This window comes from Paroedura picta, chromosome 5 (assembly GCF_049243985.1).
Source record: "Paroedura picta isolate Pp20150507F chromosome 5, Ppicta_v3.0, whole genome shotgun sequence".
Taxonomy (NCBI): Eukaryota; Metazoa; Chordata; class Lepidosauria; order Squamata; family Gekkonidae; genus Paroedura; species Paroedura picta.
Genome location: NC_135373.1, coordinates 85007724 through 85025635, shown reverse-complemented (window position 1 = coordinate 85025635; position 17912 = coordinate 85007724). Strand labels below are relative to the sequence as shown.

The 17912-nt window shown below is 39.7% G+C and overlaps 1 protein-coding gene across 6 annotated transcripts in view; it reads left to right on the top strand.

The window, feature by feature from the left end:
* Positions 1-1972: 1972 nt before the first annotated feature.
* Positions 1973-17912, top strand: part of CAPS2 (calcyphosine 2) — a 32368-nt gene continuing 16428 nt past the window's right edge. Inside the window, exons 1-11 of one of the 6 annotated variants that reach the window (XM_077338844.1) lie at positions 1973-2118; positions 4407-4516; positions 5722-5768; positions 6597-6642; positions 9778-9903; positions 11454-11642; positions 12269-12391; positions 13156-13223; positions 14793-14906; positions 16855-16929; positions 17550-17645. In XM_077338844.1, coding sequence (XP_077194959.1) covers positions 4436-4516; positions 5722-5768; positions 6597-6642; positions 9778-9903; positions 11454-11642; positions 12269-12391; positions 13156-13223; positions 14793-14906; positions 16855-16929; positions 17550-17645 — 965 coding nt within the window. In that variant the 5' untranslated portion in view covers positions 1973-2118; positions 4407-4435. Of the gene's footprint in view, positions 2119-2172; positions 2577-4406; positions 4517-4881; positions 4945-5721; positions 5769-6596; positions 6643-9777; positions 9904-11453; positions 11643-12268; positions 12392-13155; positions 13224-14792; positions 14907-16854; positions 16930-17549; positions 17646-17912 lie in introns of those variants that run through there. The other 5 variants (XM_077338847.1, XM_077338846.1, XM_077338843.1 and 2 more) reach the window with 5 other exon arrangements.

The window sequence follows — 17912 nt, the reverse complement described above, 5'->3', positions numbered from 1 at the left end:
ACAGGAAGGCCTGGAGGATCATTGTCCATGGGGTCGCGATGGGTCGGACACGACTTCGCACCTAACCACGACAAGTATTTATATAGGATAGTATCATCTGTTGCCTTCCAAAGCTCAAGCTGATTTTTCTGATCAGATAGTAGTCATACATCAGAAGAAAGACTTAACTGGACTTTAATCCCATTCTCCAGAATGGGGCTTGGGCCAGCTAACATAATAAAAATAATGCCATATTTCAAATATCCAGTTAAAAACACAGCACATTGCAAACTAACACTTTAAGCACTTTGAGTTAAAAGTGTAATATTTCAGCTGCAAGGGAACATTTCTAAAGTGGTCAGGATCCTGGTGCAGATTGGGACCAAAGCATGGGGGGAAGGGGCTTTCTTCAGCCTCATTCCCGTGGAATTTGTGATGGAACACAGGTCTTGACATTGCACCATTCAGTGATCTGTTGGTATTTTGAGTTAATGTATATAAGGGTTGTTATGGGTGCCATCAATTTACTCTTTAAAACGGTTGTCAACAATCTGGAGAAAGTCTTATCCCTTTAATCGAGGTTTAATGTGTCAAAATGGGCACGTGAGCTGTTTCATGGAATGGAGGCAAATAACATTTGATAAATAACGTTCTTCATTAAAGTAGCAGGTAACATAATCATAACATGGGTATTTCCTTTTACAGTCTGAGTTTCAATAGGGAAGCAGCCATAACACTGCGGTAGTTTTTGTGTTTTTAGAGATGAAATGAGATTGACTCTAAGGGACAGGGAGTTTATGAGGCTCAGTTGCTGAAGTGCGTACATTAGCAAAACTGAATCTTGTTTTGAGGGTAGGTTGTGATTATCTTGTAAGACGATGTCACAAGGTGACATTTAGAATTCAGTTTGCAGCCAATTTGATTCAGAACACTGAAATGCACAGTGAATGGAATATTTTAAAATCATGGTATCAAGCAATCTGGTGCTTATCCCAAAGTGCTTAGAGTAAACAACAATCATTAAAAACAGACCAACAATAAAAGCTAGAGGCCAATGGGTAAAAAGTACATTCAAGTGAACTTGCACAGCCTTGTTAAAAATGCAGCTATGCAGCTCTACCAAAGTGCTTAAATGGGAAGAAACCTTCCTTACAGTTCTCAGGAAGACTATTCAAAAGTATAGAGCTATATTGTTGTTGCCACATAAGTATATATGTGGTTTTAAGCAGGAAAGCAAAAGTTGTATCCTGAATACGCACACCCATCATGTATTTCAGTGTCAGTTTCCAAGACATCACATCAAGTATATTTCACATTCTCCCTCTTTGTGTATGAGTAAGGGGGAGTAAGCATGTCTTTGAGCTGCATTTCAAGGGCTGACTCTGTTGTGATTGTGTATACCACGGGTTATTTACATATTTCAAATGCCAGGGGAAATGCTTCATGTTGGGCAATAAAATTGTACCCCTTGAAAATTAGGAGTATTTAACGGAGGGTAATGTTTGAAACATGGAAAGTTCAATGAGTGTGCATACTGATTTCTGTTCCAATGTTTTAATAATTAAAAGTAACCATTGCATTTTTACTTATCCCCTTGAAAACTGGGTTAAGAGGTGCACTAGGGAAATAAAATGCAAAATATTGTCTTGAACACTCACTGGTCAAGAGGAAGACATAGCATTGATCATAAAGACTAATATATACCTTGGCATTGTATTGGGGCCATTCACCCGCTCTGAGCAAAGTACTTTTGCAGTCTCTCTCTGCAAGAACTCCTACCGCCAATCTTTATGGTGTGCTTGACCCAATGAATGTACACTTCGGTAAATATATGTGTGTGTCAACTTCGATCCCCTAGACGCACAGAGGCACGGTTTTCCCCTTGGTGGTTTAAAGTCCACCCCTGAATCCTTCCCTGGCATCACTCCTGTGCACAGGTAACTTGGGTGCTCGTGCTGCTGAGCGCTGTAGTATTAAGCCTCGTTGTACTACCACCCTCGGTCTCGCAAAAGCGCGATAGGGCACGCCTGGGGCGCGCGCCTGAATTTGGGGCGCGCCCACAATTGGAGCGGTGGGCTGGACTAGGAAGCGCAGCGGAGGCGGCCGCAGGAAGGAGGCAGCCGCAGGAAGGAGGCAGAGGTGAGCAAGGGGCTGCTCGTGCAGGCCGGCCTCTGAGGGCCGCGTTTCACTTCCAAGGCGAGCAGGCGGGAGGGCGGGTGTGTCGCAGCCTTGTTTGCTGGTAACCATGGCGACAGTGCTGGCAACTCGGTGTAGGCCCGAGGGCTGTTGAACCCTTCAGAGGGGAAGGGCGTCAGGAGGAACGCCCCCACCCAGTTTTTCTTCTTCTTTTCACTGAGTCCGTTAAAGTTACGTTGCTGGCCCTCCTCCAGGCATCCTTATGGTAATACGTCGCGCCAGCCAAGGCGTACTTAAGATCTGAAAAGGTCACTTTCATGTTGCCACCTAATTATCATGATTACGCCGTAAGTTTTGACCAGTCCTAAAATCTCCAGTCCATCTAGCTACAATCCATGTAGCTCTACTGTCTTTCTGTTATGTATTTTTACAACCCATTCTGTTCCATTGTCTCTACTCAGGTAAGTGAACCTATCAGAAATAGGATGTTAAAATCACTATGTCCTCTTTAGGCTAAACGCTGAGCAAGGAAAATGTGAGCAAAGAACAATATAACAAAAGCTAATTCAAGTAGTACAATATAAAATTAGATATTTGAATGCATGATATTAAGATTTATAAGCTGCTGTATAAAATATATTTCTGCTGCTTTCTTACAGTATGAGGAATGCCTGCAATAGTTTTTAATATCATTAACATTTTATATTCAAGTCGTTCAGTAGGCCAGCTAACCACCAGAATGCAAATTATCACTACAGAAGAGACAAGTATTTCCCAGAAACAGCATTAGCATTACCAGATGTCTGCATTTTCACTGCTTAGGTAGCTGCATTCTCACTGCTGAGGCAGCCTTGAAGAAAATTGGCAGTGTCTGCTGTTCCAGAGGCTAATGTGAAATCCTGGATACCATTGAAAATTTTCTTCATCACTTCTACCTAATGAAGAGCTTTATGTAACAGTAGATAGATGTACTTTTTCACTGATAGAAGTTGAATCAAAATATTTTGGTTATCTGATTTGTGTATTTCTTGTACTTTTTACAGGTGTTCTGGCATCAATGTTATAGTTTCTGTGTGTGGCAAGGATATATATTGGCTCTTGGTTATGTGCATAGAATTTTCCACAAAAACTCTCCATATTGTCTTTTCTCGCCAGACCCTGCCTCTAGTCACTGAGATAGCTGAAAAGGAGGTTCATAGGGACTAAAAGGAAGGCATCCATTTATTTTCTAATTTGTCTTTTTTCAGCCCTGTCATCTTCCTCTAATCTACCCGGAAGTCATTGGGTTCTTCCACAGTATGCTCTGTATGCATGACTGAATTAGTTACCACATGTACAAAAACAATCAATACATGTAGAAACTTAGGGGTGGGGGTGAGACAGAAATTCAAACATATCAGAACCCTAAAATGTGTATAGGGATTTTCATGGAGAAGCACTTAAACATGAACATTCTGCCACCTTCTGGAGAGATCTAGGAATATGCTTCCTTCTCAGAGCCAGTTTGGTGTAGTGGTTAGGAGTGCGGACTTCTAATCTGGCATGCCGGGTTTGATTCTGCGCTCCCCCACATGCAACCAGCTGGGTGAGCTTGGGCTCGCCACGGCACTGATAAAACTGTTCTGACCGAGCAGTGATATCAGGGCTCTCCCAGCCTCACCCACCTCACAGGGTGTCTGTTATGGGGAGAGGAATGGGAAGGCGACTGTAAGCCGCTTTGAGCCTCCTTCGGGTAGGGAAAAGCGGCATATAAGAACCAACTCTTCTTCTTCTTCTTCATACTTTCTCTACCACTTCAAACTGATCACTTATTTTCATTCTTCATCACCCTTTAGTAATCTTTTATTCGCATTTTTACTTTTCTCCTGACATTGCTTATAGGGGGTTTATTATGGAATTTGTTTGGTCTCTGTGCTGCCTATATGATTGCATTGATTTGTTGTATAAATAAGGAAAGGTTTAATAAAACCTTGCAGAAAAGTGTCACAGTATAATAGTTAAATTCAACGTGTATGTGTTAAAAATAAATTTGGTCTTTAGAAGGTATGGTATGCAAGACTGACTTTTGAAATGTTATATCCTTTGGGGAAGAATGGGAAATGAAATTTAGTAAATATAATAGAAGATGGCTGCATTTTAAACAAGAGAGACTTGTAACAACTGAGTGATATTGGCCAGAATAATATTTAAAGGGGAAACCTTATTTAAATCCATCATAAAACAAGTCACTTTCCTTTTCCTTGTAGGCTTTAATTAACATGATGATACAGCCGTATCTTTTTTTTTAATAGCTTGTTGTTGAGGCGATACCAGAATTCAGATGGATTTAGAGATTAAAGGAGTTGCCGCATCCCCAAGAAGACAACCACCACTCACAGCAAGGAAAAAGAAACTTGGCCAAGTATATTTAACTGAATTTCCTTTAATCTAAGAAAATGTAAAATACATCCATCATTCAAATATATGTGAAAACTTCCATATGTAGGACAAATTGCAAAAAGCTATACCTTCTGCATTTTGCTTCAGAGAGCTGAGAATGTGTAGATAGAAAAATAATGTGAAAAATAATGTGAATATATACAGAAAATCTAAAGGCATGCTGTCTTCAAATGCTACAGTTGTTATGCTTGAAACGTGCATACATCGTCAGGTACCAAACGATATTGTCTTTCAATTGCTCTTTTTTGAAAAGTACCTTATCAGATCACTACTTTTACAGAAACAGACATTCCTTACCTCTCTAAAATGCCTGTTTCTCTTCTACAGAACTCTTAGGAAGGGGCTGTGGTTCAGTGATAGAGCATCTGCTTGGCATGCAGAAGATCCCAGGTTTGATCCATGATATCTTCAGTTAATCTGGCAGTGGGTGATGTGAAAGCCCTCTGCCTGAGATGCTGGAGAGCCTCTGCCAGTCTGAGTAGATCAGTAGTGACTTTGGTGGACCAAGTGTCTGATTCAGTATAAGGCAGTTTTATGTGTGCTCTCCCCCATCCTCATCACCATGCAGCTTTCATCATTTGTAATTTGCATGGTGTTATCTTTGTTACAATTTACATTTTAAGATATTTTGTCCATGCTTTTTATTTATAAGGTTTCTGATCCGTATTTAACAATTGGAATACGCTCTGCGGGTGAAAATTTGCTGGTCATTCCCGGCCCCAGGGAAGCGCGCCTAGCCTCAACCAGGGCCAGGGCTTTTTCGGTCCTGGCCCCTACCTGGTGGAACGAGCTCCCGGGTGACCTGCAGGCCCTGCGGGATCTTTCAGTGTTCCGCAGGGCCTGCAAGACGGAGCTCTTCCACCAGGTCTATGGTTGAGGCTGGGTATGGCGAGGTAGGCTGATGCCCCCCAATAGTACATCAGCAGATCTCCTTCTCCATCCCACAAGTAGTGGGACTTGGGAGTGGGTTTCCCACCCTGTGAGGTTTTTATGTTTTAATGGGTGTCTTAATGGGGGTTTTATAAGATGTTGTAACCCGCCACGAGCCTGCCAGGGAGTGGCGGGGAATAAATCAAATAATAATAATGATGATGATGATGATGATGATGATAATATGAGAGATATGAAGGAGATAAAACATGGTAAGCTCCTCTTTTTTATTTCTAGGAATGGAAGCCACACACAAAATCAAGCCATGGTCCTCGACCAGCAGGGTAAGTTTATATTTTTATTTTTATAAGCAATTTTGCATTAGGTATATTTAACAATGAGCATAAGGAATGTATTAATAAATTGAGAATTATAAAACTTTATAAGAAATATAGTTTTAAAGTTAACATCATATCTTTTGGTACAGTTAATTCAGTTAATTCAGGTTTTCATGTTTTGATAAGAGAACACCGCATTGTCTTTTATCGTTGAATTATTTTATTTGTTTGTTTGACTTAAAGCCCGCCGCTCCCACAAGGCCCACACACATATACACACACTAGTATCAAAGCCCATTTTAAAAATGGGGTTTCAAAGGGGTGGCAGGCAGGGGGGGCATGAGAGGGTGGCTGCGGCTCCCTTTGGCTGCAAAGCAGGCTAAAGGGAGTGGAAAGCTCCCCCCCGCCGGTGGCAACAGGGCTTTGAGGCCTGCAGGGAGGCTGCAAACTCTCCCCCCCCCTGGCTCCCTCCCAGCTGGAGTGTACCTGTGGGCTGTAAAGCCCTGTCGCTGCCTCTGTCCTTGTGGGTGACAATGGAGGCCGCAGCCACAAGACTTCTAGCAGGCAAGGAGGGAGGGTGGGAGCTGGAAGGGGACGGCCAATCAGGGTGGACCTGGATGCTTTGAGTGCTCCTTGTTCCTGTTGATGTAAATGATGTCACGTCTTACTCTGTGATTGCTTCCTAAAAAAAAAAAAAACGCTGGATACACATGAGGTGTGGGGTTAGGATTGGTAGGTATTTTATAAAACAGTTAAGGAAAATATCTGATAATATCTTAAATAAGGAGACATTTTGAAAGCCTGCAACATTTTATAATTTGTTATATTCTATAGAGTTCCATGCCTTGACTTGGGGAAGTTGGGAGATTCTGAAGATGAGGTAGCTATTATTTATTATTCAATCAAAAATCTTGACAATTTGTGGATATGACCATGTGATGAATTAAACCACTAGGAGGAGTATTAGAATACCGTTTAGTAGTCATGCTGCAGTTCATGTTCTTTTATTCAGTCTTCTAAGTTGAATAAAAAAATAAAAAAGAATTACTATTCCGTTATGATGTTTAAATGATACACCAAGCTAAATTTTGACATTGATTATTTTAAGATTTTCTTTTGCTGTCCTGGTTGATGTCAATTAGAAAAATAAATAATTACACTTTGAAAGGCACATTGCTTGTGTTGTGCTGTTTTGTTTTTATTCTGCTGCTAAAACTTCTAATAAATTGGTATAAGGATCTGGATTTAATATAACCACACAGTGCTCACGAAGTAGACCTGAAAAGTCCTTGAAAGGTTGTTGCATATGAAGATACTTGTTAGGTCTTACTGACCCTCTACACTGTTCAATGAAAGAGGAGAAAAAGGTCCAAGAGCAGAATACTGCTAGGAATTCCAGAACAGCTTCTTACTCAGTACAGGTTTCTCTATAAGGGCGCTTATTTTTATGCTAGATTCAAATGGGTATCCGTGTTGGTCTGAAGTAGCACAGTAAAGTCAGAGTCCAGTAGCAGCTTTAAGACCAACAAAGATTTTTTCAAGGTGTGAGCTTTCAAGTGCAAGCACTCTTCCTCAGACTAGTTAGAGAAGTTATTGTTTTCTTACTAGTGAGTTTTGGTGAAGAATAACCTGTAGAAGTACTAACGTTTTAGTGTTAAATTTGGCATAAAATATTGTCTTCTATAATAGACAGAAACTGATCATGATAAAACTATCTCTGGCCCTACAGGAGCCTGCTAACTACTGCCCTGTCTCGCATTTAGAATTTCTAGTGGAAAGGGCCACTATTGTCAAATTATCAGCATTCCTGAATGAAGCTTCAGTCCTGGACCCAGCCAGTTGGGCTTCCAGCCTGGACGCGGGGTTGAAATAGCACTAGTTGCTCTGGTGGATAACTGCCAGCTGGACCAAGGCAGGTCAGCGCTGTTTGTATTATTAGACCTCATGGCAGCATTTGACACAGTTGACCACGAGCTGCTTTCTCACCACCTCGCTGATGCCAGGATATGCAGGACAGCCCTCCAATGGATGATCTCCTTTCTCTGAGATCGTGGACAGAGGGTAGCAGTTGAAGAGAACCAGTGTCAGCGTTGCCAATTCTCATGCAGGGAACCGCAGGAAACTATTATCTCACCAATTCTATTCAATAGCTTCATGCACCCTCTTGCCCAGCTGATATGGGGCTTCTGAATGGGATGTCATCAATATGTTGATTACACTCAGCTCTTCCTTCTGATGGATAACTGCCCTGATTCATCCACAGACTCATTAATCAGATGTCTAGAAGCAGTGATGGGATGGCTCAAGCAGAGCCATCTGAAACTCAATCCTTCGAAGACAGAGGTCCTGTAGTTAGGCAGGAAGGGTCCTAGTGAGGTATGACTGCCCTGCCTGGATAAGGTACAATTAATTCAGCCAGGAACTTAGACACCTCCTTTTCCATGGAGGAACAGTTCACAGAGTAGCAAAGCTGGCATTCTTCCACCTGCACAAGCCTAAATTACAAGTGCCCTACCTGGCCCCAGAACACCTAGCCAGTGATTCATGCGAAGGTCACTTCTATAATAGGTTTCTGCAATTTGCACTACTATGCTTATCCTTGCTCCAGAAACTCCAGTTGGTGCAGAATGCAGCAGCCAGGGTCCTTGCAGCAACACCCAGGATGGTCCACATCTGGCCCATAATCCACAACAGCTTCACTGGCTACTGATTGAATTTCAGATCAGGCTTAAGGTCTTGGTAATCACCTCTAAAGCCATATGCGATTTGGGCCCTGTGTACTTGAGGGACTGCCTCTCTGCTTACACCCTTGAAGTGCACTGTGTTCCATAAATTATTAATTAATAATAATAAAATAAATAAACTCAAGTTGGTGATCCCTGCCCCCAAAGAAGCGGGTTTGGCCTCAACCAGAGCCCATCCTGGCCCCCACTTGGAGGAGAGAGCTCCCAGAAGAGATCAGGGCCCTGCAAGAACTGAAATAGTTCCACAGGGCCTGCAAAAGGGAGCTCTTCCACCAAGCCTTTGATTGAGACCAGCAGAGCTACACCAACTCAGAAGCCCCCTTCCAGGAATGCCCAACTGATTCAACACAGGATGACTCCTGATCCGGCAACCCACTAAACAGAAACAGCACGTACAACTACATAACCAATAGTTAAACATTATACAATTTACATCATTATAAAATGCTATTATGTTCAAAATGCTAAGTTCAAAAACATTGATATTGTTGATATATTTAAAGTGTTATATCTAAAACTTGTGTTCTTGCAAAAAAATATTCCCTGTCATGAAAGAAGATCATAGTCTGACGAAGGGTGCTTGCACTCTAAAGCTCACGCCTTGAATAAATCTTTGTTGGTCTTAAAGGTGCTACTGGACTCTGATTTTATTGTGCTACTTCAGACCAACATGGCTACTCATTTGAATCTACACTTGTGTAATAAAATTCTTTTTACTGCCAATTGCGAAGAAGAAACATATGATCAGCTTTTATGGAACAAAAGACTTGCCTTGTTCGGTTGTCTGTGTATTGTCACCCAGGCCCTTTTTTCTCCAAATAACCCTTAAGCTGTTTTTGTTCTTCTTATTGTTGTTATTTATTACATCTATTGTTGTTATTATTGATAATAATTACATTATATCTCTTTGAACTCTGAGCAGATTACATCAAGATAAATTATATAAATAGAATATCTGGAACCTCTACATTTCTTAGCGCGAAAGTGCTGCACATGCGTGATTTCGGCCGCACATGGCACATGTGCGCATGCGTGGCCCGGCCGCGCATGCGCCATGCGCGGGCGCGGCCCTGATTCCCTCTCCCCTCCCTCCCGCAGTAAGAAGCTTCCCGGGCCACAAGCTTGCGGCCTGGGAAGTTTTTTACTGCGGGGGGGCAGGGAGAGGGAGCCGCGGCCCGGCAACATGGCCTTCGCGGCCTGACACCGGGCAGCGGCCCGTGGGTTGGGGACCACTGATTTACAGTAACTTTCAGTGTTCTCTTTTGCTTTAGGATGGAGATTTCTTTGCCCCATACAGTGACACGCACCCTCATATTGGTCCTCCGTATTCATCTTCAACTGTTAGCTGGGGTACACCATTACAAAATCCTTATGCACAGCCTCATGATACTCAACAGGTCAGCGGGTTTGTAATTGGAGATGGTTTAAAGCATCTTCTCAGTAAAATAAATAATGCATTGATTTGTTATTGTTCATTTTAGAACATTGGTATTAAATTTCAAAGAATACAGATATTTTCTTCTTGCAGTATAATGCTAATTCATGTCATAATGTATTTACTTTGAAATTTGAGTCAGCTTTGCTGGGTGTGGTGTGTGTGTAAAAATCTAAAGAATGAATGAATGAACAAACAAATAAATAATTCTGATAGGACCTTAATTGTGGAGGGTTTATGAATAACAACTATTTTATACTACATAATTTTGGAAAATGTGAAGACTGATCTCAACAAGATTTTATTTTAGATATTTATGATCTTGCTCATCATTACATACACTTGTAGCACCACTATATATTAAAAAATCTGGCCAAGGTATCCTACTCTTTGCACTGTGGTGTAGCTCTCCGTTATGCGTTTATTTATTTATTATTTATTTATTATATTTATATACCGCCCTCCCCGGGGGCTCAGGGCTTGTTGTGTTCCAGAGTGAGAAAGCGTCCCATGCATTTCCTGTGAGTCATAACCAGTCCTAGAATCTCCATGCATAAAGCTATTAACAATTATGTGACAGTGTCATGTGTTTTCAATGCCCATGACTGAAAAGATTCAGAATCTCTTGTTATTTTTGATTGGTTTAAGCCAAAGTTTGGGGACCTGTAGATCACTTTCTGCCTGTACAGCTCTGAATCCTGGCCAATGAGTTAGACTTGCTGGGCTAATAATACAATATGTCTCTTTCAAGTCAAAGCTCAAATCTGATTTCAAAGTGTTCTTCGCTATAATCCTTTTCCTCAGCTAGTCATTTCTTAAAACAATTTTGAGTACATTAATTAATTTCAGTATATAGAGTATTACTCAGATTAGGCAATAACTTTTAAAAGAGATTTTTTGTGTGCAAATGTGAGTCTTTTTTATGTAATAAGAAATAATTATTTCTACTTTGGCACATCAATGGAAAATCAAGCAGTGTTTAATAAAGTGAGAAAAGTACCCCACTCTTCAAGAAAAAGTATGTCAATTCTTCATATTTTTTGTTCCTTGTTTTCATTGCAGATGTGGAATTTTGTACAAATCATCCTTTTTATCATGTTCACCCATCTGCCTGACATAATTGATAAAAGATCTTTCAGGATCCGATTATTAATTGTACCAGCCTGTATTGTCCAACTCTACAACTAAGTAATGGCTTTAAATTCCCATTAGACCAGAGTTGCCAGCAGGCCTGAAGAAAAATGTCCTGTCCTGTTAATAGAGGCTTAATCTGTAAAAGTGGGAAGTTAAAGCTTTTCAAGAAATAGATATGAATCACATCACCTGGTAAATAATATCCCATTAAACCTCTGTTAAAGGAACAGAGCATGTTTTTTTTCCTTGCAGTTGCCAGCCCTACATTCGGCAAGCATTTACAAAAGAAATGTTTATTAGGCCATTGCCTATAAAATTGCAGTTAATTTTTATAATAGGATTAGCTGTAATGAATGTTTCAGATTATTTCACTTTCAGCTTTCACTGTGGGAGCAAAATATAGTTCCAGAAAATTTGCCTCCTCCAGCAGATGCATACAAATTGAAGTATCAACAATATGAAGCAGAAATGAAAGAAGGATATAGACAGTATTCTCAAAGAGAAGCAGAAAAGAAAGCAAAGAAGAGTCAACTTCATGAATCACCGAGAAAAATTATTCAGCAAAAGGTAATACTCTTACAAAACTTGGAAATGGAAACTATACTGAAAACATTGGGCTGAGGCTATTCTTACTGGAACAAATTTTGAAGAACATCATTAAAAATCTAGATGATCATATGGCATCTTTGCTAACCAGCACAGAATAAGATGGGTTTGCAGCCTATTGCACTGGTCCCAATAATGGAATTAGTACTTGTAGAAACAAGGTTTCCTGCAGGTGGTTTGGTTATACCAAATGCACGGAAGCAAGTGCCTCCAAAGGGAAAGACTGAACACTGAATATTAGTATTGCTTACAGAAAGTTATGCATTTCCCTGCACATATCCTCATGTGAAATCTTCCATGCAGACTTGTCTGTGGACTATGAGAAAAATTCACAATAATCTCATGATTTCTCCCCTATACATTACAGAATATGTATAGATGTGACATGTAGTCCAAATTAATTAGAGGGGGAAAAAGCCTGCAATTGCAGAAGGAAGAAAGATGTATGAAGAAGATGTAGTGCTTAATTCCCGCACATACTTCCATTTTCATGGATTTCAGACAAAATTGAGCAGGAAAAGTACTAATTCAAATGCATCATGGTCGTTAATAATCATATCTCAATAATATATGATGTTCCTGCATAGGATTCACAGCCTGAAAAGCAAATAGTTGATGAATTGACAGCCCTTGATGAAAAAGCCCTGTTGCAGCAGTGCTATACGAACAAACCCTACACAGGGAAGCAGAGTATAAGAAAACTGGAAGCAGTAAGTTTTCCAGGGAATATTGCACTAATATTTAAATCTGAATGTATCTATTGTGTTCTAGTTTATGGTGCGGGTTGGTAAAGGTTTTAGGATGCTTTGGTTTTAGGATGCTTTAGGATGCTTTGGGCTGATCCTGCGTAGTTTAGATATACAAAATACTGATTTTAATGGATAGCAGACATAAGTTCCTAACATCACAGACATTTTCTGTACTGTTAGTTTTTAAGAAGCATTTAAAACAAAGTTATTAACTGCGTAATCCTAAATTATACCCTTCAATGCACACAGAAGGATATAAGTCTGTTTAGGATTGTACTGCATGCTTAGGATTTCACTGTGAGTCACACTGGTATAGGACTTCTGTTTCATATGATTAACTACAGAGCATGTGCGTGTTTGATTTATGAATTACAAATTCATTTTATCACCATTGTAACAAATTATTCTTTGATATGGCAAATGGAAGGGAAAGAAACAGCAGTAGTTTACCTGTCTGTTAGAATAAAGCTTGCATATATGACATTCAAAGTGTTCTTTTCTCATCTAGCTGAGTGAAAATGAGGATTTTTTATCCTTATAATCAGCTATGATTACTAATTTCTGAGCCATTGTAAAAAAAACAACCCTTATCCATATCCTAGTTTTATAACAAAAATGCAGTTTTATTGAAGAGCTTATTGTTGAAGTTTGGTTATGTGGAATACTTTACCTGTAACAATATTTTCTGAATTATATTTTTCTTTTCAATGATTGTGTTTTTGTAGGAAGATGTTGCAGAAGAGAGAAAAAAACAAATTGTTGTAGAACAAGTCATGATAGATCAATTATGCCGGTAAGAGATTTCACAAATATCTGTTCAGATAACAGGACTCAGGTAGAGTCCTGTTTTGTGTGTTTGTCTCCTGGGCTAGAAATAAAGGGTTAATCATATTAATCTGGGTTGTTACTACTGGAGGAAGGCACCTTAAGTGGGAAGAAGACTGCTGATAACAGATAGGACTGAATATATTGATCTGAAAAATATTTATTTAAGGCGCAATCCAGCCAAAGTTAAACACTGTTGAATTTATATGGTTGAAATCAGAATTGATTTGGACTACATATGTTTAGCTTGATTGTGCTTTTATTTGCCATAAATTTATACCCCAGTTGTCAAATGCAACTCCAGGCAGCATACATACACCATAAAGCAATAAAAAAACAAGCTATTTAACCCTCCGCATCTTGGATAGCCCCATATGAAGGAAGAATACTTGAAATTTAGTACTGATGAGTTCAGTGAGACTTTTTTTCTGAAGCAGTGTATAGAATCAGAGTGCAAGGCTCTGATGTTAAGCATACTTTTTTTTTTATATACATTTTATTGAAAAAATTGAATTGTTTACAACAGCGGTTCTCAACCTCGGGCTCGGGACCCCTTTGGGGGTCGAACGACTCTTTCGCAGGGGTTGCATCAGGGCAAGCAGCTTGGCCGGGGCAGGGGCGCTGCCACTGTTGCTGCTCCTCCTGCAGGTGCCCACACTTGGCTACCAGCCACTCCAGCAGTGCCTCCCGCTAGGAGCTTCCAGTAACGGCACAGCTCAGTGGGACAAGAGGCAGAACTGAACTGAGAAACCCTGAGAAAAAAAATCAATGTATATACGATCATGAACAATGGATCTTCATGCCATTGGTCAGTTTCGGTTTAATTTCTGTGAAAGAACACTTGCATAATTTTATGGTTGGGGGTCACCACAACATGAGGAATGGTATTAAAGGGCCGAGACATTAGGGAGGTTGAGAACTACTGGTTTACAAGGATGGGTCTCTCCATCGAAATGCATCAGGGTAAAATGGCTATACCTGTAAAGAATTTTTGAAAGCAAGGACTAGTAAGGTCTGAAGGGAAGAAAAAGGAAAAACTGTTGTGCTATCCCCTTGGCAATACAGTCCTGATTTTGTCAGTTCAACATAGGTGACTCCTCCATGTAGGCTGTGATTTCTGCATTAGCTTAGAGGAGGATCATGCTGCCAGATTTGCAGCAAGATGGATGTGAAAGAAGAAAAAGCGGAAACAAGACCAGTTGCTCCTTCCCATTCTTCCTCTGTGCTTCTCTAGCCTCCCCTGGTACATCAGATTCCAGTCCTCAACACACATATCAAATACGCCATGTGTGGGGACTGGATTTTGACTATATGTTTTGTTGGGAAAGAGGCCTTAAATGGGGGCATTGTTCCAAATGGAATGTTGCTCAGATCCCTTCTGATTTAACAATGAAATAATTTGTTCTTTTCTTCATCAGGTCCACAATGTATGTATAGGATTTCCATATTAGGGTGTTTTTGAGCTTAAGTACTGCAATATGAATTACACTTTAATTTCATAAAACCACTTCTATGTTACCATATGTTTTTGTGCTAGAGCTGTAATAAGTGACCCAGAACAAAATGGAAATATCTGTGAGAAGGATCCCAGCCTTCCTGGATTAAGAACAGTACCTCTGTGCTTTAGGAGAAGAACATTACACGAAACTAAGTGAGTTTATGTTGTTGTGTTAGCTTAACTAGTAATATCTTAATTTATTTTATGGTGAAGCATTGATTGATTGATTTATTCTGTGTTAAAAATATCAATAACTTTGCCAATCAAAATGAGATCTATTGTATTTCCACAGGTATTGGAAAAATATTTAGATATTTATACTATGTTTTTCCCCAGTGGAGACCAAAAGCAGTTTACAGCTTTGTTTATTCTCATAACATCCCCATCAAATAGGTTAGGATGAAAGACTGATTGTCCAAAAGTCATTAAGTCAGCTTCCACAGCCAGGGAAACCTGGGGGTTTTATAGCCCGGTCTGACAATCTAACCACTACACCACACATGTGTACTCTAATTATGGCTTCTGGTTCTAAAAAGAAGTTTGCTTATTTTTGCTATATTTAAGAATTCTGCTTATATGCTACCTCAGATGGTTGCAGAAGAAGCAGAGAATCACTGATTTAGTTATTATCACAAATTCCTGTTAATCACCCATAAACTGCTTAAAGTCTGAAGGCACACAATGCAGCTTTTTTTTGCTGAAGAAACTGATCTCGATCTGGTCAGTGGCATTTTTCCTAGAACTAATGTATGTCACCTTGGGTTCTAAGAAAGTAAGCTAGTATATGAATGTAACTAGTAAAAAGTGAGAATAGGAACACAGGAAAAGGATGGAGAGTAAGGATGGGTTTTGAACATAGAAAGGCAGCCCTTATCATTTATGATAGTATTAGGGAGCATCCCATGAAGATTTGCAGGAGAATACTTCTCATTACCCTTTCATCCCTTTTCTTCCTCTTTGGCATCATCTTTGACAACTAGCCAAATTGCTATGACAACCCAAGATGACTTCTTGGGTGCCATTTTGGGTTGCCATAGCAACTGACAGATCACAGACCAGTAACATTGCAAAAGCATCTGAACTACTGCATAAAATCCCAGGGGACTAAAGGCACCTTTCCAATTGCCATTGCAACTTTACTGGTCTGTGATGCATATGAGATGGATCCACAAACCACAGGAAGCCTTTATTAGCTCATTTGAATGTTTTGCCTTACTTTAGTAACTGAGAAGGAAAGCTACATTTTCTGTATATTTCTAAAGGGCACATTGGGACCAGCTCTTAGATATAGTGATTATAGTAAGATTTTTTTGTCAACATTTTGCCTATCATGTGTTTATGACTCTACCTTGAAGCATTTACCGTTTTACAATATGGCTTTCATTAGCATGGCAACCACATTTTGTGTGTGTTTCATAATGGCAGCACAGAAGCAGATAAACATGCTCATTATCTTTGAGGAAACAGCTATTCCTGCATAATATTTATGCAGACATTAGCATATGTGAATGCTTATACTTTTGGTAGAGGGGATTTTTGAATTTTGAATTTATTTTATTCAATTAATATTCTATAGGTTTCCCAAATTTTTAACACTGGGTAGTATATTCCAGTGGTCGTAGCTGTATAGTGACACTAACATCAGTGTATGTTTTGAATACTGTTTTGATGTCCTAATCAAGCATCACAGCAATTGTCTGATCTCACAAATATGATAGCAGACAGAACAAGAGAACATCATTGACCATTTGTAATATCCTAGGAGCCCAGTTACCTGCTTCTTATATGTCTAAAACAGCCTGTTATTTTGCCTACCCTCACATACAGCCACAGTACCCTGTGCCTGCTACTTATTTACATAGCAGGATCATATTATCCCCCTCCCCCTTGATCTAGAACAGTGTGGTTTATTAACAACATATATAATTTTGATGATGGTTTTGAGCTATTAAGAGCTTGCCTGTCTACCTTTTTTGGATTTCATATTTTGTCTTTACTCAACTGTTTTCTAATTGATTTGTAAACTGATCGTTTTTAAATGAAACACAAAATTCATTAGTCTTTAGTTTACTACTATATAAATTATACATATATATTACAGAATAAGGACTAGGTCTGCTTTGACTGAAAATATGCTTTCTAACAAGCTACGTTTTGATGGTAGATTAATATCAAGGTAAGTCTTAATTTAATTTAAATTTCTGTGAGAGAACTTCTTACTGAGTATATTTCATGCATCAGTTTAATTCCAATTATCTTCTAAGAAGAGAAATAGTGAGTTGAGATGGGCACAAACCTAAAAATTTTGGTTTGGTTCATGGGTTGGGGCAAACTGGTTCTGAACTGAACACAGAACCAAGCCAGAAATGCCCCAAACTGGCCAGTTTGGATCCTCTTTAAGGGTTAAATGGCTATTTCTCCGCATTCCAATGGGGGTGGGGGATGAAACAGTCGGGTTTAATGGCTGGGCCATAGGATCGCCAAGAGTAGGACTCGACTGAATGATTAACATAATCATCATCATGTTTATTTGATGTAAATGGATTTAGGATGGTGTAGTTGTTTTTAGGAAGTCACTGTTAGTGATTTACTCATCTGGACAGAAGCTTGCAAATCTGTCTACTAGTAGAATTCTATGAAGAGTTGCTCCCATATAAGCTTATATATAACATAGTACTTTTGCATAGGATTGCACTGGTAATAGTTGGTAATATTGCATCTAGTAAACTTGTATACAAATGGGATGGATATACTTAAATATCAAGTCCCTAATTGAAATTTCTGTTACCATTATAGAAATGGACGTGATGCTTGTCGAGAACTGATTGGATTTTTCTTTGCATATGATAAGTCTCTAACTATATATGAGTTTAGACAATTTGGTAAAAATAGGTATGTATGAAAAGGAAGGGTTTCTTCAGAATATTATTGAACTACTAGGGGCAAAGCCCGTTGTCTCCAAGAATACAACGGGCGCTAGAGCTTGGCAGTGGGAAGAGGAAGGGGAGGAGTTGTCCAGTCTGTAAGGGCATGGGGTTGTCATGTGTGTTGTGTGGGAGGTTGTGGTGGCATGGTGGCAAATGAGCCCATGGGTGTGGAGATATGGGTGTCAAGAACCTGTGGTGTGGAATGTTCGTTGATTGTGGGAGAGGACTGACC